The 23,105-nt window shown below is 43.1% G+C and overlaps 1 protein-coding gene across 9 annotated transcripts in view; it reads right to left on the bottom strand.

Annotated features, from left to right (window-relative positions):
- The window catches only part of LOC135981325 (ATP-dependent translocase ABCB1-like), a 67,408-nt gene that overhangs the window by 22,516 nt on the left and 21,787 nt on the right, over positions 1 to 23,105 (bottom strand). For all 9 annotated transcript variants that reach the window (XM_065583303.1, XM_065583308.1, XM_065583310.1 and 6 more), the window contains 8 exons: positions 22,116 to 22,229; positions 19,809 to 19,919; positions 17,303 to 17,428; positions 15,487 to 15,690; positions 14,839 to 15,009; positions 5,181 to 5,342; positions 4,072 to 4,293; positions 830 to 976 (listed from right to left, as the gene is read on the bottom strand). In XM_065583303.1, the coding sequence (XP_065439375.1) occupies positions 830 to 976; positions 4,072 to 4,293; positions 5,181 to 5,342; positions 14,839 to 15,009; positions 15,487 to 15,690; positions 17,303 to 17,428; positions 19,809 to 19,919; positions 22,116 to 22,229 (1,257 nt within the window). The remainder of the gene's footprint in view (positions 1 to 829; positions 977 to 4,071; positions 4,294 to 5,180; positions 5,343 to 14,838; positions 15,010 to 15,486; positions 15,691 to 17,302; positions 17,429 to 19,808; positions 19,920 to 22,115; positions 22,230 to 23,105) is intronic.

The raw sequence follows: 23,105 nt of genomic DNA, 5'->3' as shown, positions 1-23,105 counted from the left end.
CCCTCTCCTCATTTGCCTGGGAGCTGCAGTTCCACTAAACCCTGCCTCCAGGCTGCCACTTCACCAGCTCTTATCTGCCTTCCACTGAATGCTGTCACTCCCTCAGACAGGGCCGGCTCTAGGTTTTTTGCCGCCCCAAGCAAAAAAAAATTTTAGCTGCCCCCTGTCCCAGCCCTGGGCTCCTCACCGCACCCCCTTGCCACCCCAGCCCTGGGCCCTCCCCCACCACCCACACCCCCCTGCCGCCCCAGCCCTGGGCTCTCCCCCTCTCCCCCCAACCCGCACCCCCCTGCTACCCCAGCAGTGGGCTCTCAGATCGCCACCCACACCAGCCTGGGCTCTCCACACACACACACCCTGCTGCCCCAGCTCTGGGCTCCCCCCTACCCACCATTGCCCCCCACACACCCCTCCTGCCGCCCCAGCCATGGGCGCTCCCCCCCACACACACCTGCACCCTCCTTCCACCACAGCCCTGGGTCACTGGTAATTAGCTCCCAGGGCAGGTCATTCAGCAGGAATTTTAGATGTGCACAGAAAACAGACATGATCTGTAACCATATGAACGTGATTTGCTTCACTGGAAAGGTGAAGTCATTCCAAATACGGGGCTGGAAAATAGACAAGAAATCTCAAGTGGAGAGAGGAGATCAAGGGCTTGATCAAGTTCCTACTAAAGTCAATGGAAAGACTTGTAGAGTTCAGTGACAGTGGGAGTAGAAGGAGGCTCTAAGGCATCACTAGAGAGGACTAGCTGGAGGGTCGAGCAGGATTTAAAGTTCTGCATTTGTGCCTGGTTCGTTAGTTTACCATACAGTTCTGAACTTACCCCAATGATTTTTCCAAATAGAACAGAAAATGCAGGGTGGAGGCCACCAGAGAAGGCAGCAGCAATCACGCCAAAGAATATATGCAGCCACTCAGGTTTGTTCAGAGCCAGAATTCTGGAATAAGGCACAGCCGGGAGATTTTCCTCCTATATAAAAGAGAGAAAATTCAACTGTTCCCTGAAAGTTGTGAAACATGACAATTTCCTCAGCTAGGGGGTAAATCAGTAAACTGTCCTAGCAACTGTTCACAGATAATTCGCCCCAACCTCCAACGTACACACTGAATGAGCAAACATATTGAAGATTTGCCACTCTGTAATTTGAGGTCTTAAAACTGCAATTGCAAGTCAAAAAAATCTGCAGGCATAAATTTTACAAAAGGCTAACTGGGGGGTGGGTGGAATGGGGTCTATATAGTTCAGTGAAATATCAAATAGGGTCAGTGACCGTGGATTGCAACTTTAACACCTGAATCATTATAACGACCTAAAAGTCTCACTGATCTGAGCACAAAGAGATCAGTCTAGTTCAGCCTCTGCTAAATGCTAGTGGGTTGGCAGTAATACAATTGGGTCTACTTATGCCAGTTAGTCTGTTTTGTCTTTTACAAAATACAGACTATCATTACCAGATGCATGGAAAAGGCATATGTAACAGTGATTTAGGCTTCATCTCCCTTGAAAAAATACATGGCAGGTCAGTTCAGCTTCACTGAACTATTCAAAATGTCCATACATTTGTTGAGGAAGTTGTGGAAAATGAAATGAAAACATAGGAACTGGTACAAATTATTAGATGAGGTTTTGAGCCAGTTGCAATGACCTCGCCTGGTTATCTTTGCCTGTGTTTCAGAGACTGGAAAAGCCTGTCCACACTTTGACCATACAAGCCTGAACTTTGTGACATCAAAAATTGCATGTCTTCCCATCTCATTTCTTCACTTTACTGCAAACAGTATGAATTCTGAAGCCATGTATCTTGCCATCTATTTCCTCTGACAAGGCCCAGATGCAACAGTTATGAATAGATAAAAAGTGTGTTCTGGACTTCTGGGCAATACATTGTAAAAATGCATCCAGTGCTTATTGTTTGCATCGTGTTCTACCAGTAGACTGTACTATAATAAAAGAAGAGCTCCTAGAGCAGGGTTTCTTCACTGGTGGGTTGCGACCCAAAATTGGGTCATCTGAACGTATTTAAGGATCACAGGGCTGGATGGGCTCAGCTCCCCTCTCTGGCTTTGTGACCAGGTGCACGTGGTTGCAACGCCACTCTCACAAATTTGGCCTGGTTGGCCCCCTCACCATGAGGGCCAGGCCAAACCTGAGCAGTGCTGCAACTTCTGAGGTTGCAACACCTGGAGTAAGGAGCCAAGCCCAGCTAGCTCTGCGGGACAGGAGCTGGGAGAGCAGCTGGTATCCCAATCTCTGGTAAACACTGGCTCCCTGATGTAACCCCACCTCACAGCTGGGCAACACTCTCTCTTCCATAACCCTTGTCCTGCACCCCATTTTGGACCCCATGATGTAGCCTTCCCCCACAGCCAAGTGATCCTCCCTCTGTCATACCACCTATCCTGGCTCCCAGCCCCCTCAGCTCCTTCCCTCAACCTCTCACTGTAACCCTTGTACCCCAAATCCCCCCACTCCTTTACCCTCTTCTCTCCAGGGGCTGACGTGTCTGTGGTTTTTGGGGAGCTATCAGTTTGCCACCCCTCCCCTAGACCTGTCTGCCTCCATATCCTTCCCCCAGCCCCAACTGCACCTCCACACCCCTCTGCCCCCATTTCCTTCCCCAGACCTTCCAACTTCTTCCTCATTACATCCCCAGACTCCCAGTCTCTCCATTTTACCTTCAGCCCTTATTTCTCTCCACCCCTTATTCTCTCCCTCTCCCCCATCGGCGGTGTGTGTGGGAGGGTTGTGTTTTTGGAAGGAGTGTCTTGGTTTACCACCCCTCCCCCCAGTTGCTGGTGGGGGGAGTTCCCCAGTTATTTACATCTGGCTAGAACATCTGGAATCTTAGCTCTGAGGCCCACCAAGCCCCTGACGGATCCCTGCAAAGGTGGTGGAGGGAGGAGCATTGAGTCTAGGAGTGTCTCAGGAAGTCTCTGGGTCATAACAGACCATTACAAATAGGGTCTGAGCTGAGAAAGGTTGAGAAACAAACAGAAACATCTGGCAAGGTTAGGTACATTATGGATTCTGAAATTGTATTCACTAATCAAACATTTTATTATAGGAGAAATCCCAGCAAAACTCCCATTGATTTCAATGTCAGCAGGATTTCACCCAAAATTTATATTCTAGCTCTTTGCACTGGCAAATCATTGAAAAATATTCTGTACGTCTTCTACAACCAGCCTCATACAAGGATGTGAATAATTATACTGTGTGCAGTTCAAACTATATATATTCTGCAATAAAGTCCTTGCTTGGCCCCATGGCCAAGGTCTAATCCAGGGACCACTGAAATTCTTTTAATTGACTTCAATGAGTCCATTGAAGCAGGGCCTAAAACCTGAAGCCCTTACCTGGTTTTTATTCAGTTCTAACTCAGGCAAAATACCTTAACATGAAGGGGAATTTTGTCTGAATAAAAATAGAATAAGGATCTCAGGAGCTGGCGCAATTGAAACAGAGAGAGGTGGTTGGAGAAAAAGGTAAACCTTTTCTATCGTTTTAATTTAGGCTGCATTTCAAAATAGAGTTTTGAACATTTTCTCTGTTTAGTATGTGACCAACACTATTATTAATTTTGATCATTTCCATTTATATAGCACCTTTCATCCCAAAGTGCTTTAAAAACTGGTATACATATCACAAGGATCGTGTCATCCACTGGTAAAATGCCATGTCTGTGTAAGTAGGTATAATTTAATTACTTCAGTAGGAACTTGGCCAGGACAGTGGCCTTAACACTGTAATCTTATGAAGTTTGACAAGAGGTTGAGAACTTGTTTGAACATCTTAATAAAAAGATAACAAGCATAAAGCTCCTTAACACCATATTGTGTATCAGTTAGTTTGGTCTCAAGAGGTCAGACTGATTTATTTAGACCTGTGTTCTCCATGAAGATTCCCAATTCAAGTATTCACCCAGGTTAATGATGCATATGACAGGAACATAGCAAAGGTGACATGGCTTAAGGCCTTTTAAAAAAGGAAAACAGAATCACCTTTGTTCCTATTCTCACAAGCTATCACTAAACTTTAGGCTTAAACTACATTTTAACACTAACCTCTTTCTCCTTTGTTTTCTTCTTTTCAGACGACTTTTTCTTAGAAGAGGTCTTTCTGCTTTTATGCCTTCTGGATCCCTTAGGAATGCTTCCCATCTCAATGACTCCTGGTTCTTCAAAACCACCAACATCAGTTAGGTTCTCCATCTTGAGATCATCTAGATCCTCTTCCTCACAGTCTTCATCTTCTGACATCCCATTTTGAGTGTTTCCACCATGACCCTAGTGACAAGCAAAGAACAGTGATACACAGTCAAAAGACACTTTGCAGCAAGGGGAAGGAACAGTATACTTGGTATGGAAACAAACAAAAACACTGGTTTCCTGGTCACTTTCACATTGTAATTTGTATAGGCCAAGTTCTCTGCCAGGATAAGTTGGTGCAGTTGCAACTTACACCAGCAGAGAATTTGGCTCTGTATGTTCCCCCCCGCTATCTATATAGGTCAGTCAAATCTGGGATCTAACAGCTCTATGAGGTCATCCACCTCTTCTGCTCAGTTATGTTTTTGACTCATTACTTTGGGTAAATGTGAAGCACTGCTACCGGTGAAAAACAACCACTTCCAACTCAAATAAGATTGACTGATCAACTTTCACTCAACTAGAAAACATGCAGAAACTGCAAAGCGAAAATGGCCCAGCTGTTTGAGTGCAGAACCTGCATGTGTCAGCAATAGTATCAGTGAGATCACAGGCGCCGACACTGTGGGTGCTCAGTGGCTCAAGCACCCACCGAAAAAAATAGGGGGTGTTCAGCTCTCCCATGGCTGGATAATGTTTTGTGGGCCCCTGGGCTGTGGCCCCGCCCCTGCTCCACCTGAAGGCCCTGCCCACCACTCCACCCCAGGACCCCTCCCTTGATTGGCCTCTTCCTCCCTAAGGCCCCACCCACACTCTACCCAGAGGTCCCACCCCTGCTCAGCCTCCCCCTCTCCCTCCCCCCCGCCCCCCCGAGTCCCTGCCCATAGGTCACACAGGAAGGGCACCCACCAGCGAATACAAAAATCAGCACCTGTGAGTGAGATATACAGATAATTTTCTGGAGTAGAGAGATGGCCAGTACATCTGAAGCATTGAGTCAGGAGTGCTCGATCACATCTCATTACCTGCTGCATCACAAGAGAAGAGTAGACACCCTTCTGTGTCATGAGTTCATTGTGTGTTCCCTGTTCAACAACAACACCGTTGTGAAATCCAGCAATAACGTCAGCTGTCCGGATTGTGGAGAGCCGGTGAGCTATCACAATGGTGGTATGTCCAGCCCTAGCCTTACCGGGGGAAAAAAAACGAGAGATTTACTTTAAAATGTGGTGAAAAAAAAAAAAAATCTCTACCTAACACCACAGCAATAGTGTGGAAAATACAAGCGTAAAAGCCCTTCTGACCCTTTATAGCTGATCATTATTTCCATGCATACTTGCAAAGGACACTTCTGATTACAAAATTCACATTTATAATAATGACAGGGAAAAGTGGATTAATTTTATAGGCTACTATGCAAGTACCAATTCCTATAGCTAAGGTTGCCTGACACTTCCAATTGTAAGACCTGTTGTCAGATGCTTATAACTTTGCCAAGATTTAATTATTTGGGCTGAAACTTTCCATGCTGGTAAATGCCTCGGCTGTCTTTTCTTTTCTTTTTTTTTTTTAATTTCAGCAAAAATGGTTCAATGGTGTCTCAGAATGAGGTTAGAAAAAAAATAATGTTTTGCACATATTAAAAAAATTCTTATAACTGTTTAATTGAGAAGCTTTATCACCTAAATGCTCGAGAGCAGGGACTTGAAATTTGGAGGAGATGGGCATGTCTCACTGGTTATCAGGGATGCGCCTTTTACCATTCCCATGAAAATCTGCCCAAATGTGGCCGAGTTATGAGGCTCTGAAAATCTCAATTTGCATGTGTTCAGTAGAGACTTCTTAGAGCTCAACAGCTAAATTCCCCGAAGTGACAGTCTGAGCTCGCTGCATTGTATGACAGGAGTGCACATGCACCATCCCCACAGAGAGACTAAGCATGTTCCAGCCCAGGACTGTGGGGCCTGAGCAGGACTTTGCCTGCAATTTCTCCTCCCTATAGTCAGGGGGAGTTGTGGCTCAAGGCACAGGAAACAAGAGTAGGGAGAGCAGAATGAACAGTGATTATGGAAGGAATCAAAGTTATGCAGGAAATCCACCTTATTTGTTGCAGAAGTTGTAAGGTATCTAGTGAATGAGGCAGAGGATTGCAGGAAAAGAAAGGATGGTCTCGTTATAGCAGTTGAATACTGCCCTGGAGAACTGGATTCTAGCCCTGTCTCTGCCACAGAGTTACTATGTAGGGTGACCAGACAGCAAGTGTGAAAAATCGGGACAAGGGGTGGGGGTAAATAGGAGTTATATAAGAAAAAGACCCAAAAATCATGACTAGCCTTATAAAATCGGGACATCTGGTCACCCTATTACTATGTGATGCTGGTACTAATTGTGTAGTCTAGGTTTACCATAATCCAGCAAGCAAAAAAGAGGACGGGAGGAGCCCCGCCCCTGTCCTGCCCTAGCCCCGCCCCATCCTGCCCTAGCCCCGTCCCTGCCCCTCCCACTTCCCCCCCTCAGAACCTCCAACTCTCCCCCCGCTCTTTGTCCCCTAACTGCCCCCCAGGACTCCACCCCCTACCTAAGCCTCCCTGACTGCCCCCTCCTGAGACCCTCCCCCCATCCTAACTGGCCCCCTAGGACTCTACCCCCTACCTGTACCCTGACTGCCCCAACCCTTATCCATCCCACCACCCCCAGACAGACCCCTGGGACTCCCACGCCCCATCCAACCACTCCCCACCCCCTGACAGCCCCCCCCGAACTCCCGACCCATCTAAATCCTTCTGCTCCCTGTCCCGATTGCTACAATCCCTCTCCCCACTCCTGCCCCCTGACAGCCCCCCCAGAACTCCCAAACACCCCCCCCGCTCCTTGTCCCCTGACTGCCCCCTCCTGGGACCCCTGCTCCTAACTGCCCTCCAGAACCCCACCCCCTATTTATGTACAGGCGTGACTACCTGCCCTTTCCTGGTTACTATACGCGGCCAGTCCGCATCCACATCCAGTAGTTAAAATAAATAAATAAATAAACTAATAATTTAAATTGGAATTTCATCCATTAATAAGTATTTATTATATAGTTAAAACCATTCTATTGAAGGGCAGATATTAAATAACACTAAATATATTAATGTTCAAAACAATATTAAAAATTTGAAAATTTAGAGCATGGAAACCAAAATAGCTAAAATTTAGTTTTGGCAAGATACACGGAATGAAAACTCCGGGATCTTTACCTGTCACTGAATATAGCCATCATACCAATAGTGGAATATAAAACAAGTCTACATATACTCTCCTTAAAATTTTTACTTCTGTCCATTCCCAATAATTGTAACAAATCATTATTACCTTCACTCCACTTGCCACGCTCCCCAAGCACAAAACCAAAGAAGTGGATATTTTTACCTCCCGTTAAGTTTTTAATTTCTTCCTCTAACTCAAGATAATAAGCCACCTTCTCACTGTGGGCTTGTTCCAAACTTCCGGCATTATCCTCCCATCGCACTGTAACATCAACCACCACTGCTGTATCTCCTTTTATAAATATAATATCCGGCTTTCTTAACTCACCCTTACTATTTCTCAAATGGGGCTCTATCATTGCCTTCCACCCTAATTTACCAACCTTATCTACAACTGCAGACACTACTCTATTATGCCTTTTTATCCTAGCATTCTTAGTCTTATAACATTGTCCTGAGATATGGGGAACAGTCTCCCGCACTTTACCGCACCATCTACAAAGAGCATTCACACCTCCTCTTCCTCTTGCTAATGTCTCCCTAGTAGGATAAATATTTGCCCTAAGCTGCAATGCTGCGATATACGCTGACGATTTAACTTTACTAGAGTTTCTAAAAATCGAATTACTAATTAAATCATTTTTAAAATATTTTATCCCTATTCCCTGACATCTCAGTTCCGACCATCTTAAAAATTCCTCTTCCCTCCATTTCTTGGGATGAGATGTTACTGCACTAAATGACAATATTTTATCCACAAGATTTTCTCCTGCATATAGATAAGATAGGTCCATCCAATCATCTCTCTAGACAATATGTCTCCTCCATTTACGAATTAACATATTTGGGATTTGCACACTAAACTTAGTGAGAGCTAAACCACCATCCCTACCTCTAGAATAAAATATCCCATCTGTGGTACACTGAGGTAAATGTAAAATCTCTTTAACTATTTTTCTAACTAACACATCAAGATCGTCTAAAAGATTAAAAGGGGGTTCTATTAAAAGAAGATTATAAAATAGCTTCGGTAAGATGTATGTCTGTAAAATTAATATTTTTTGGGCCGGTTTTAATGGGGCCTTAATTAAATTCTCACTCCAATCTTTCAATTTTTCTTTAAGTACCGGTCCCCCTACACCTATCCAGGGATCTATTCTAGCCCCTAAATATTTTTCAAAATCCCCTGGTTGAACATATTCAATCTTCTCTGACCCTATCTGCCAATTATCCTTAGGATTAACTACATAGGTTTTATGTTTAGTTAAAATATGAAAGCCTTTCGTTTTCTTCACATTAACAGAGAGATTAGTATTTTTACAAAACTCCTCTAAGATACCCAAATTTTTGATCATTCCTTTATATGAGCTACTTAAAATTGCCACATCATCGGCAAAAGCCAATGACGTGACACTATTACCCTTAACATAAAAACCACTTCCTTCTACTTCTAATCTAGTTAAAAGGGGATCCATAGCAATATTAAACAAAATTGGGGACAACGGGTCACCCTGCTTGACCCCCCTCCTAATTAAAATAGACTCAGTAGCTTCATCACCCACCCATACCCTAGTTGTGCAATTATCATAAAGGTCCCTAATAATATCTATAAAATGTTCATCTATACCAAATCTTCTCAACCTGGCTATTATATGTCCGTGTCCCACAGAATCAAATGCTTTAGCCAGATCTACAAACACTATTGCAATTTCATTCCCATTTCGTTTAGCCCCTTTAATCAAATTATCTAATATAGCAATATTTTCCTCACACCCAGGGGCGGATATAAACCCTTTTTGTCTACTACATATCTTAACTGTTTCCACCAGTCTTTTTGCTAATATTTTGGTATAGATTCTAATCCAAACTGACCCAATTGTCAATGGTCTCCAAGATGTTAACTTCTTCATTTCCTCCTCATCTTGTGTCTTTGGTATTAAAATCGTTCTATTTTTCTTAAATTCATCTGGTACCTGTCTATTTAGAAACCATATATTAAAAATTTTTGTAAGTATTAAGGAGTCTAAATTAAAAATATCCCACAAATTGCTCACTTTTACTTTATCTGGGCCAGGAGCACTATCTTTTCTTATTTCTGTTAAAGCTATTCTAATCTCATCCACAGAGATCGGACTCATTAATATATCATTATCCGCATTCTCTGTGGATGATGGCCACCCTATCATATTACCATGTCCAATTGTTCCCAAAATATTTACATAGTATTCCTCAATTTCTTTCATAGGGATAGCACACTTAGCCTTATCTGGCTCTCCCATTATAATGCGAGTCAATCTTCTTCTATCCTTATCAAATAATTGTTGATAGAATTTATACTTAGCTTTCTTTGTAGCATATCTCCTAATTGCATTAAATTGCTTCCTTCTCCCCTCCTTTCTAATCTTCCCTTTTCCTTTATTCCTCAACTCTATTTGACTTTCATTTCTAGGGTCCTGTCCCTCTACTAATGAATAACATAATTTTTCCAACATTGCCCATCCGAGAGCTTTTGTTAAATCCTCCTTTAATAATCCTTCAATTTCCCCTAAACTATTTATTATATCTCTTCCCTCCCTACTTTGTTTTCCCCGTTTACATATTTTCTCCACTAAATCCACTTCTGGATGTCCTTTTAGTGGGAAAATCCTCTCTCTTGGGGGCGGAATTTCTAATATATTTACTCTAATGTCCTCTACCTCAGTCACTTCCTCCCTATCTCCTGTTACCACTAACTTCTTCTTTGCTAATTCTCGTCTTTTATCTGATATTTGTTTATTCGTTTTGGTCCTCATCTCGCTCTCAATACATTTATTTATATTCCTTTTCCCAATATATTTCCTTTCCAACTGTATAAGCTGCGCAACCTCATCTTTAGTCCATATACGAGGTCTAGTCGATCCCTCTTTGATCTTACTTTTAGCAGCCATATCTTCTTTTCTTTGCTCATTCCTCACAGCAGGGTGTCTATGTCTACAGTGTTGGCTCAATCCAGATCTAGTATGAAAACCAAGCCCACAGACCGAGCATGTATGGCTCTTCATTGGGGTATCCGCCTTCTTGGGTATGCACTTGGGGTAGTGGCAAGCTATATTATGATATTGAGAAGATTTTCCACATTTACTACATACAACTCGTATGGCTTTACTTTTATGAACCACATTAATGTGTTTGGCCCATTTACCAAATGTTGGTAATATCTGGGGACATATTGGACAATTAAAACTATCAACGGGATACTCTAAATAAAAAACCCCATCCTTCCACGAACTACTTTCTAATATATTTATATTACTACCAATACTGTTAAGATCCTTATTACGATCCCTATTAAAATCAGTACTTGATTCCCTAACATATGGATCATCAAATGTACTTAAATACTTAAAATCTGGATTAAAACTGTCCATAGTTAAATCATTAAAAGTGTCCCTTGTAAAAACCATCGGTAAGATAGATAAAATCTCCTCACCATGATCATCACAAACATTCTCCTCTACCTCCTCTCCATGCTCCACTGGGAGGACTTGATTCTCACTCTCATTCTCATGAGACTTCATTATAGTCCACACCATTTTATCCATTGGTCCAGCGACCCTGATCACACCCCTAATATATTTAACACTGTCAGCCGGGGCATCAAAGCCAACAGCGGGGGCGTTATTAACCCGGTCCAGCGCCAATCCGGTATAAAAATATAAATTACTTTTTTCCATAGCTAAAAGATTTACCCTTCTCAGGGGGAAACTAACCCTTTCCAGGGGGAAACTAACCCGTGCCTGGGGGAGACTACCCTTACCAGGGGGAATCTAACCCTTACCAGGGGGAGTCAACCCGTACCTGGGGGAGGCTACCCTTACCAGGGGGGCATCCATGTGGCACCATATGGGGCTGCCCAACCCCGTCCCACACCCCACTGAATGTGGGATGTGGGTTCGTCCTCCGCAATCCGCCTGGCTATCCAAGCCAGTTACCGACTCTCACCACGAGGAGGTAGCGGTTGGACTTGCAATCCAGAGGCTTTCCTCAAAGAGGGGTCCCAAACAGCATAATGTCGAGCTCTAACGGGCGTGTGAGAAAAGGCTCAGATCTTGGTAGGGGTTGCCCCTATTGACCGGGCTCACGCCCACCCCCACCTCACTGATAACCCATTCTCTCACTACCCTCAGGCAATGTTTCCGTCCAAGCCCGACAGCTGAGAGGGTCCAGAGACGCATGGAGAGCCATTAAGCCTCCCTGCCTCTTGTCCCTTGACTGCCCCCTCCTAAGACCCTCCCCCAAATGCCCCCCAGGACCCTACCCCCTACCTGTACCCTGACTACCCAAAACCTTATCCACACCCCCAGAAAGTCCCTCCCAAATTCCCGACCCCCCCATCTCTTGACTGCCCCCTCCAAAACCTCCCTGGCCCCCCTGTTGTTGGCCTTTCTTCGCCTAATGTCTCGGTGAAGTTGCTCAGGAACTGCCTGAGCCGCTGGGCAGCAGTGGGGGAGGAGCTCCAGACTGCCAGAGCCGATCTGCGATGCAGGGAGGGAGGGAGTGATTTCTGCTGCAGGGGGGAGGAGGAGGAGCCCTCTCTGGCTGAGTGTCGGAGCCCCATGTAAGTGGCACCATTCGGCCGGCTGCACTGTTAGCCGCGCGTGCTCTGCATGGGGGGGGAAGTCCGGACATTTACAAATTCCCCCCAGACGCTATTTTTAGCTTAAAAAGCCGGACACGTCCGGGGGAATCCGGACGAATGGTAACCCTAGTGTAGTCCTCATTTTCTGGATGCCTGACTTGAGGCAGTGGGGTCTGATTTGCAGAAGTGCTGAGCATTCACGGCTGCAACTGAAGTCAATGGGAGATGTGCTTTTAACATATATAGCGCTGTATAATGCACAATTCTCTGAAATTTTGAGTCCTGGGCATGGCAGATCATGCACCCAAAAGTAGTATGCACTTTCAACATTAACATCTCTGTGTCTCAGTTCCTCTTCTGTAATATGGGAGTAATACTACCACCTTACCTGTCGGGGGTGTTGTGAAGATAAATTCATTAGTGTTTATGAAGCACTCAGATACTAGAGTGATGAGAGGTATAGAAAAGCCCATGAGGAAGTTAATAATTTTGCTTTCAGAGCAGGGTTTGAATGGCATGGGGGCATACATTGAATGCTGAGGATAAAAAGAAATATTGACTAGCACTGAATGTTGAATAGCACCATCCTGTGCACTGAATGAAGCAGGGGGCCTGTGGAAGAAATAGTATGTGATTGTAGCAATGGGACTCACCCCTGCGGCGCCTCCTGCTGTCTCTTCTAGCTCATCCAGCCTCTCGAGCACCCTCTGCTGGCCGGTGTCCCGCTGCCATTTGGCTCCATGTCCCTCCTTGGACTCCAGTGCCCCTTTCATCTCTCTCTCTCTCTCTCTCTCAGGGTCTCCCCTCCCCAGGGAACCCCCATCCCCTATCCCTACTTCACCTCAGTTGTAGGCTACTGCCAGTCACCAACTAGCCCCCGCGCCCTGGGGCAGACTGCAGTGTAAGCCACTCCTCATAAGCAAGGTTGGGTCTGGACCTGCTGCCTCTCTCTGCAACCCAGTGCCTCTCTGGGGCCTTGGATAACGCCCTGCAGCCTGGGGAGTTGCCAGCTTTGAGCTCCCCAGCCCCTCTGGCCTTTCCCCAGCCCTGCCTCACTCTAGGCAACATGAGCTTCCCAGCAGCCAGGCCCTTCTCTCTCTGAAGGCAGAGAGAGACTGCCTGGACTCCTCGCTCACAGCCTCTTATAGGGGTCAGCTGGGCTCTGTTTGGGGTGTGGCTGCAGCTCTGCCTGCTTCCCCCAATCAGCCCAGTGGCTGCTTTCTCCTCCCACAGCCCTTTCCTAGGGCTGTTTTAAGCCCCTCAGGGCAGGAGCGGGTGTCCACCCTGCTACAGTGATCATGTAACCGAAGACTGTCCCCTAATGCAGACACACAAGGGTTTATTAATGCTCACCAAGCAACTTTAATTCTGTCATTCCCTAAATTTTGAGTGCTTGACTTTGGAATCTTAATGGTCTTTTCATGTAGTGTGTGTGTGTGTAATTCAGTATAAATAATGATATTATCTATGCAGAATATAAGGGCTCAGTACCCAAATACTACCCTCAATTACACCGTGCACTACCGTTGATATTAGGGTTGCCAACTCTGACTGAAGCTATTCCAGGAGATTTTTTTCCCCAACACGACAATGTCATTTTCTTAAAATATCCTATTAAAATCTCCTGGATTGCTTCCAATGGTCACTGGGAGATCGATGCCGATTCTGGGAGACTCCAAGCCAATCCTGGAGGGTTGCAAACCTAACGGATATCACTGTGGTCAGATGAGTATAAGTGAAGGCAGAATTTAAGCCCATAGACTTAAAATTAATTGCAGATAAATGCTGGGGGCCATATAGTGCCCTTGAGCCATGCATAGAACTTATGCTATTCTGTGTTTACTATCACTGAGTACTAATGGGAGGCCGGCTTTTTTAATAGAGCTGATTTTTAGGATACACCACTGGTTATATACAAATACACATCAGTTTCCTCATTTGCAAAATGGAGAAAATAATTCCTAGGTCCCAGCAGTGTTATGAAGATTATTAAAACATCTGTTTAGTGATTGGAGAAGAGACAGTGCTGGATAAGCACAATGTATTTTTATTATTGCCCTGTAGAAATCCATACAATGCTGGCACCTTGCTTTGATAATGTAGGAGTTAAATTCCTGATGCCACATTCACAGTTTACCACCAGGCAAGCAATTGTGATGTGAGGCAGGATGTGGTGGAGGCCAGCATTAAAGAAGAAGACTTCTGTCCACATGCAAATATCCTGGCAATCAGGAATGACGCTAACAGAAACAGAGCCTGTGATTGCTTTAGGGTTGCCACCTGTCTGGGTTTTATCCGGACAGTCTGGCTTTTGGCTTCCGTGTACAGGTGCGATTTAGGGTTTCCAGGTGCCCAGCTTTCGGTGACCTGGCAACCCTATGGCACCTGAACCAAAAGCTCAGTTACTGCAGGGCAGGGAGAGTGCCAGGTCATTAACGCGCACCAACCTCTGCTCACCCGGGCCACCTCCTACCTGCAGGCAAGCTCCTTGAGATGGTACAGCGAGCAATGGGGGAGGGGGGCGTGGGGAGAGGAGCGAGTAATGGAGGCAGGGCCTCTGGGAAAGAGGTGGAAGAGGGGGAGGGGCCTCAGGGGTGGCAACCCGAGATTGCTTAATGGAGTTTTGATTAAATATTACAGGGTCATATCCTGACACCAAAATTTGGGCATGCATCCCTATTGATTTCAATGCCCTCCTTGAAACCAGTGGAGAGCTGTGCTTAAAAACGGATGACATGCTATAGCCTTTAATGTCATGCTTGCCATACGGTTGTTGTGCTTCTTAATACTGATTGATAACTCTAGCTATAGGATTCCTACCTTATCAAGAGCTGCTTGCACAATAGATTCACTCTGAGTGTCCAGAGCAGACGTGGCTTCATCCAGCAGCAGAATCCTGGGATTCCTTGCCAGGGCACGGGCAATAGCAATTCGCTGTTTCTGCCCTCCACTCAGCTGAGCTCCCCTTTCCCCCACCATGGTGTTAAATTTCTGAGAAAACAAGAGGAGCACAGAGATTGCAGAAGGGGTCAGTTGAAATCCTTTTACACCCCCAATCCTATCATCCTGTTAACATCACAAACAGAAATTCCCTCTTTTAAAAAGTTTTATGATGGATGCTCCAATAAACACTTTAAGAATAATTACTTCTAAAAGAACTGTCTTGGCCAATTACATTCAGTGTTTTTGGTAAAAAAAAATCTCTCATTGTCCATAGAAATTCCTTATCCACCCTATTAAAAACATGTTGCCACGTGACATACAGTTAGTATTGTAAATTAAGAACATTGTGGGCTAAATTGTCAATTGGAATAAATGACAAAACATTAGTGAAAAGCTAGTGAAGCACCATCTATTTGCACCAGCAGAGAATTTGGGCCACAAAAATTCAGAAGAACCGAGAGAGAGAGAGAGAGAGAGCAAAGAATCCGTCATAGTTATAGGGTGCTCAAAAGTACATGAACTCACCTCAGGCAGTCTGGATATAAAATCAAAAGCATTGGCTTTTTTAGCTGCTTTCTCAATTTCATAATCAGTAATACCCTCTCTGCCACAGCGAATGTTGTCAGCTATGGTTGTAGCAAACAAAATAGGCTCCTGGCTTACAAGGCCAATATGTTCTCTTAGCCACTTTATATTAAGTGTCCGAATATCTCGTCCATCTAAGGTAATCTGAGTGGAAAGGCATAAATGAAGAGTTTGAGGAAATGTATTATGTTTAAAATAATTAGTTGTTATAATGGTAGAATAATAATGATATAATAATTGACTTAAGTATTTGTTTAGCAGCTTCTCACATGGAATAAAGCAATAACATTTAAACAAAATGACCAGGAAAAATTAAAAATATATCTTCACGATCACCTCAGATTAGAAGAATGGAAGGAGCAGGATAAACAAAAAGGATATTGTCGGAGCAGTGTTTTATAATTGTACTTTGAGAATTAATGTATGATTTGATTTCATCCTGCCAGCCACCCTTTTTGAATAGCAGAAAGGAATGACAGTCCAGAACAATCCTTATGATTGATTATGGTCACCCTTTTGTTTTAGGATAAGTTATAATGTCTACTATGGTTTCCTATATGTATTACAAATTAGGCACTCTAGTTAAATATACATTTCTTTGTTTTAAGGTTTTAGTATGTAAAGAGACAGGATCTTGTATTGTATCTATGTTAAGGAGATTAGAGGAATGTTGAGGGCCTAAAGCCCCAATGTGAATTGTTTTAGTTATAAGATTTAGCAAGGCTTGATTTACAATGTATTCTGCTGAATATAAAATACTGCTGTCTCTATACCTTTGAAGGTTTCTGTAAGAGATTGTTTGTGTGAATGAGGAATGCATGCATCAGGAAAAGATAAGGTGTGAAAGCTATCACAAATGTCCAGATGGTCAAGAAAAAGTGAGAGACTTGGAAAGACCAGGAGACAATCAGTAAACATCCATTGTATCTGATGCTAAACATGTTAATAGTATTGACGACCTCAAAGGTGAGGTAGGCACCACTGAAGGTGAGACAACAAATAGGAGATAAGGATGGGAAGCCCGACAATAACCATCAAATGATAACAGCAGAAAACCAAGATTAACACCACTTAAGGACAGGATGACATTGCAAAATTCATGGACTCAAATGGGAATTTACAGCTATAAAGCTGGGATGTTTTGTCATGGAACTCTGGGTTCAGTCCTGAAAAGCCTCGGAGCATCGGATCGTGATCGACTAAGCCCAGCTCCACACTCGTGCTCAATCTAACTGGCCATTAGATTGACTCGAGCTACAACTAACTGGTAACTATCAACGTAAGTGGCAGGGGGGGGGGGGGGGGGAAGAGAGAGAGAGAGAGAGAGAGAGAGAGAGAGAGAGAGAGAGAGTGTGTGTGTGTGTGTGTGTGTGTGTGTGTGTGTGTGTGTGTGTGTGTGTGTGTGACTAAAAAGCATATGCTAACTGTTGTATTTTCAATAAATGCAGCATATTTGCCTTTTCTCCCTGAAAAGATCCCGTGTGCTTTGTATAGCATAACAATATCCTCAAATATTTAAATCCAAATTTTGACTTCCCTTAATATCAGTAAATCCTATCTAGGTTTTTACAATATTCTCATCATCATGGCATACAAGTAATGAAAAATCAGTTTCAGAATTTCATTGGATGCTACGTATCTTTTGTTCTTTTAAGAATCCAATTTTGTGTAATGTCCTTTTAAAGTATAGGTGTAATCTAGTCATCCTAATCTTCATTCTAGTAGCCAGGAATATCGACAGTTCACGCAAACTAACCTCTCCTTGGACTGGATCATAGAATCTCTGTAGCAGCTGAATAGCAGTACTTTTGCCACAGCCACTGGAACCAACCAGAGCGATGGTCTTCCCCGATTGAACTTTCAGGTTCAGGCCCTTGAGAATCTGGAAATATAATCTTTATATGTTAGTCCAGTAAATATAGAGCTACTTAAATAAATGGTTTGTTTAGAAAAAGATCTATTAAGATGCTTGGCATCATGATCAAGCCAATAATGAGATGTCTGGTCTAACAGTGTATTGAACTCAAAGGCCTGCCTTCAGTCCTTTGTTCTAATCCTGGTTGGAAAGCTCTTTGAAGATGACAAGAAAAAGGTTTTATTACTAATAACAATCTTGCTCTATTCTATTCTTACTCTATAAAGACTGCCCTAAGAAAAAACCTTTGGCTCTGAAAACAAAGTGGGTGTTTTAATATCCCCAATGGAATGAAGAGTCAGGGTTCGGCAATCTCTAGAATTTACTAGGGAGGTACTAATTATGGAGTAATGACACTTTTGATGCTATGTTCACATTTAGGAACATTTTACCTCAGTCTGTTTATCCAATTTGATAAATGTCTAATATTATTAGTGGCCAAAATATTTGTCTCCTATGGGAACTCTTATGTATATTTATATTTAGGCTGATTTATGACTACACATTTTTTTTGCAATAAAAGATAAAAACAACAGTAATATTGTTCTCGTCTCCTTATACTATACCAGAAGAGCTCCAGTTTTCCAGTAAGCTAATAGCAGATAAGCTTTGGTGTTTGCTTGACCAAACAAGAGCATCATTCGCCACCCCTTTAACATCATTTCTCATCACGACCATCCCATCTCTAACCTCCCTTTTTAGGTAAGGCAGGAAAGGGCATGTCAAGGTAACGCTGACAATAACTAGAATCTTCAGCTCTCTGTGACCCGGTTCATTCCAAATTTAGGTATGAAATGGAGATTGCCTTGATCTTCTATGTTGATCGTCTTTGGCTGGTGATTGATGAGAACCAGATATCCAGGATGATTCTTTTAGCTTTGCCAGCTACCTCTGATACCATTGATAATGACCCACTGCTGACACAGGGTGAACTCTGGAAGGGATGGATGGAATCATTCTTGAATGGCTCCATCCCATTCCAGCCACAGGCCCAAAGAGTGGCTCATCCAGCCCCGGATTTCTCTTGTGTAGAGTGATGTGGGATTCTGTCTTGTCACCCTCCTGCTCAAATCTCTATGCAAGACCATTAGGGGAAGACCGTGAGAAAGTACAGACTACACTGTCTTCAGTATTCAGATAACATAGCTCTAGGTCTCTGTTTCATGAGACCCAGCTGGGAGAAGATGACTGGCTTAGCCAGCAAGTTACAGGGTGGGTTTGATGCAGGCAAGTCAGCTATGACTCACCTCAGAGATGACCGAGTTTATGCTTGTAGGTTGGAGGAACCCATCCGAAGAACTGGCACAGCTAACAGCAGCACACTCAAGTGAGTTTGTAACCTGTTGGATCCACAGCTGCTTTTGGACGCAGGAAGTAGTAATAGCTAATAGCATTTTGTTTGTCTTTTACACTTAGCCAGAAGGTTCTGAACTTTCAATTCTGGTACAGATGTCAATCCAGAAAGAAGTATTACTGCAAAGTACCATACATGAGACTGTACAACAAGATGACTCCCCTCACAAACTTCAGCTGGTGGAGAGTATGGCAGTCTGTTTCTTATCTGTAGGGAGAATCTTACCTCCATGCTCTGATCTGCACTGGCTTCCATTTCATTGTCAGGAGTGATATAGAATAATGGCTTTAACCAATAGACCTTAAAATAGGTTGAGTCCTGGCTATCTCCAAGATTACCTCTCCCCACATGGGATGTCACAGCAGCTGAGATCTTCTGAAGCACTGACACAAACAGCTTTCTGGATTTAACCACATAAGGGCTGGTGGTGAGGCATTCTTGGTGAGGAGCTTGAAAGAAGAATTTGCTTCTGATTCAATTCACCAGAGGCCAAATTTACTCACCTTCAGGTTATGCTGTAAGCTCCATTTGTTCTCCCTTGCTTTTTCCAGCAGGTGAAAATGAAGAAAAGGTGGATGATGGTGGTGAAGACAGAGCTTTAGTTTTGGAAGGACATTCATCCTGCATTATTGTTGTATTTTTATAACTAGTATAATAACATTTCACTCTCACATAGTACATTTCATCCATATATCTCAAAGGACTTTAAAGAGGAGGTCAGTATTACTATTCCCATTTTACAGATGGGGAAACTGAGGAAGAGAAAGGTGAAGTGACTTGCCAAGTGTTACTTTGCAGGACAATGGCAGAGCTGGGAATAGAATCCAATGTTCTTTCAACTAGACCATACATCCAGAATACAGGATGGACATTTTATTTTAATTCATTTTTTTTAAAACACATTAAATTGATAAAATATCAGTGTTCTTTTTGGTCACACAGATAATGGCAGCAGCTTTTCACTGCAAAGATTAATTTAATAAGAACACTTACTTTAACATCAGGTCTAGATGGGTAACAGAAATGGATGTTTTTGAATTTAATGTCTCCTTTGAGCTTGTCTGGTCTGTATCCTTCCTTGGCACTGCTATCTAGAAGACGGTGCTAGAGAGAGATTTTGAAAAGGTATTACACATTTTTGTGATTTTACAGTTGTGGCTTTTGATGGATACGTTGTTTAGGACAGTAAAAGAAACACTGGAACACTACATAGCAGTTTAACTGATCATTGGTTGCTGAATTTCACCCCAGAGGATTCTGCATATCAGTGAAATGCAATCCTTGTGTATACCCTGCAAAGCATTTTGGGATAGGGGACATGGGAAGAACAGGAGTAACTAGAATAATAAAACATCAACTATACCTTAAATCATCCATCTCCCAACATTTACAATGGGCCCAAATCCCTTAGCTCCCTCCCAACATCTGCCTAGGCAGAATGTGGGTTGAGAATTAGTTCTTGGAGGAGTGATGCAGCCTGTAATTGTTGGTGGGCTTAAAATGCACAAGCAAAATCAACAAACTGGGGATTTATTTCAAAGTCTTCACCCCTAAAAAGATACCATCATCCTGAGGCTCCCTGGTCTGAAGTCCAATGGAAAATTAGCCTGGCGCTAAATAGCCTGACCTGGAATTGCTCCTCCACTTCCCAGGTTGCTGATCTCTGTTGGACTGACACTTTTCAATGACCCAGTAACCACCGGCAGAGTTCAGAATTTCTTTGAGTAGGAATGGGAAGATTAAAGGGGACCTCTTCGGCTCTCTCTGCTCCACTCCAAGACCAGCACAACCAAAAATAAAACCAAACCCTTTGTCTCTGAGTTCTGGTTTCCGATTGGTTCTGGTAGTAGCTTCCAGCTTGTTCTATCTCCATCCAAGACTCTGCCCTTATATAAATCGATGGTACACCCACATTTTGAATACTGCGTACAGATGTGGTCTCCTCATCTCAAAAAAGATATACTGGCATTAGAAAGGGTTCAGAGAAGGGCAACTAAAATGATTAGGAGTTTGGAACAGGTCCCATATGAGGAGAGATTAAAGAGGCTAGGACTTTTCAGCTTGGAAAAGAGGAGACTAAGGGGGCATATGATAGAGGTATATAAAATCATGAGTGATGTGGAGAAAGTAGATAAGGAAAAGTTATTTACTTATTCCTATAATACAAGAACTAGGGGTCACCAACTGAAATTAATAGGCAGCAGGTTTAAAACAAATAAAAGGAAGTTCTTCTTCATGCAGCGGACAGTGAACTTGTGGAACTCCTTACCTGAGGAGGTTGTGAAGGCTAGGACTATAAAAGCGTCTAAAAGAGAACTGGATAAATTCATGGAGGTTAAGTCCATTAATGGCTATTAGCCAGGATGGGTAAGGAATGGTGTCCCTAGACTGTTTGTCAGAGGGTGGAGATGGATGGCAAGAGAGAGATCACTTGATCATTACCTGTTAGGTTCATTCACTCTGGGGCACCTGGCATTGGCCACTGTCGGTAGACAGGATACTGGGCTAGATGGACCTTTGGTCTGACCCAGTATGGCCGTTCTTAAATATGTCCTAGGCAATTTGGGAAACAGAGTCCTGAGCCTCTGTAACCATTGTTGCTGTAGTCCGGGGCAAGTCCCCTAAAGACTTGCTTACTATAATAGGTCAGGAACAACCAACTCCAGAGGTGGTTACACAGCGTTTGATCACCGTTAATTTAGTTTCTCTGGGCAAAATTCCACACTTTGTTATATCCACACAACCTCACTGAAACCAATAGACATTTATGGCCATAACAGAAGACAAAACTCAGCCCTTTGTTCTAGCCTAATATGAACATGAGACTGCAGATATATAACAAACTGATGTACAAAATTCTAAGAGTTAGTTACTGAAAGTGTGGCATCCCTCTTCCCCAGCAACAGTATTGCCATAGCTTTCAACAGCACTGTTAATCTCCAAATCAAATGCAGTTGAACTGAAATCATGTCTACTCCATATACTTGTGTTTTAAAGAGCAATGTCATTTCACTTAGCTCTTCACCACTTCCTCTAATAAATAAATAAATAAGGGAATGACAAACCTAACAGGAAAGAGGGCCCCAATCTGTAAAGTTGAGCTATAGATCTGAATTTCCCCCAAGTTTGCAATAAGCACATTTAAGGCTTTGGTTAAGGCTTGTGTCTTCTTAATATGAATAAAAATGTCATCTTATTTTTGTTTTCAGTGGCATGAGTCTATGGAGTTCATTTACTTTTTGAATTTTTTTGAGAAATAAATCAGAAATTTCAGACTGCTAGAAAAGCAACATTAAGTACCTTGCTAATAACCTTGTACACTTCATAGGCAGCACCTCGAGCATTGTCAACACTTTCTAAGTATGGGTAGCTCTGTCCGAGATAGAATGCGCCACGGAGCAGAGAGAATAATACCTACAGTGAACAAAAACAGGAGCTATAGTACAGTGGTTCCAGACCTGCAGTTTTCTTAGTGCTAAATGTCACGGTAATCCTGGTGGTTCTGTAAGAGCTTTTCCAGAAAAAATATAAAAAAAGAAAATCAAAACTAAGATTTCAGGCTGGATTTTTCCAGCTCCCCAGTTTTTATTCTTTTGCTGGATTCGACACAGGAAGTGGTGAATGTAGCTATTGGGTGCAGCCACAGGCCCTTTAACAGTTGGATTAGCTTTTTTTGTTGCTGCTGCTTTCACTAACTCCCATGAAGAGAATAAATAGTGAAATTAGACATCTCTCCATCTCTTTGCAATATTAAAAACCTCAGTGTCCTCAAAGAGAGTTAATCCAATTTCCTAAGGCCCCAATCCTTCAAAGTGCATATTATGCACTGTGACTACTTGCACTGAAGTCAAGTTCTCATCAGAAGTCAATGGGGCTACTCACAGTGCATAAAGCACGTACCTAAGTCTTTACAGGATCAGGGCCTTATTCCTTTCCAAAGGAAAAATAATCTAAACGTATTGGTAAAGTACAATAATCCCTTGCAGGGATTTTAAAAAAATGAAAGATGGTCACATGGATGTGACACGGGCAGACCAGGTGCCAGCTCATGCCAAAGCCCCTGACCTCACTGAATGCTTACAGATCACATAGCTGGAAGCCAGGCCAATTCACTTGTGTATTAGTATAGAGCAAAGTGATTGTTAAATGTATAGGAATATATCTGGTGTTTAAATTTTATGAAAACTAATGGGATGTTAATGCATTGTTTTAAGTACTGCATTGTTTTCACTTATCTGGATCCCGTTATAATACTGTAGCAAAAGTTCACATAGTGTATGCCCCTGTCGG

This window comes from Chrysemys picta, chromosome 2 (genome assembly GCF_011386835.1).
Source record: "Chrysemys picta bellii isolate R12L10 chromosome 2, ASM1138683v2, whole genome shotgun sequence".
NCBI classification, from domain to species: domain Eukaryota; kingdom Metazoa; phylum Chordata; order Testudines; family Emydidae; genus Chrysemys; species Chrysemys picta.
This window is presented reverse-complemented; position numbering and strand designations above follow the sequence as displayed.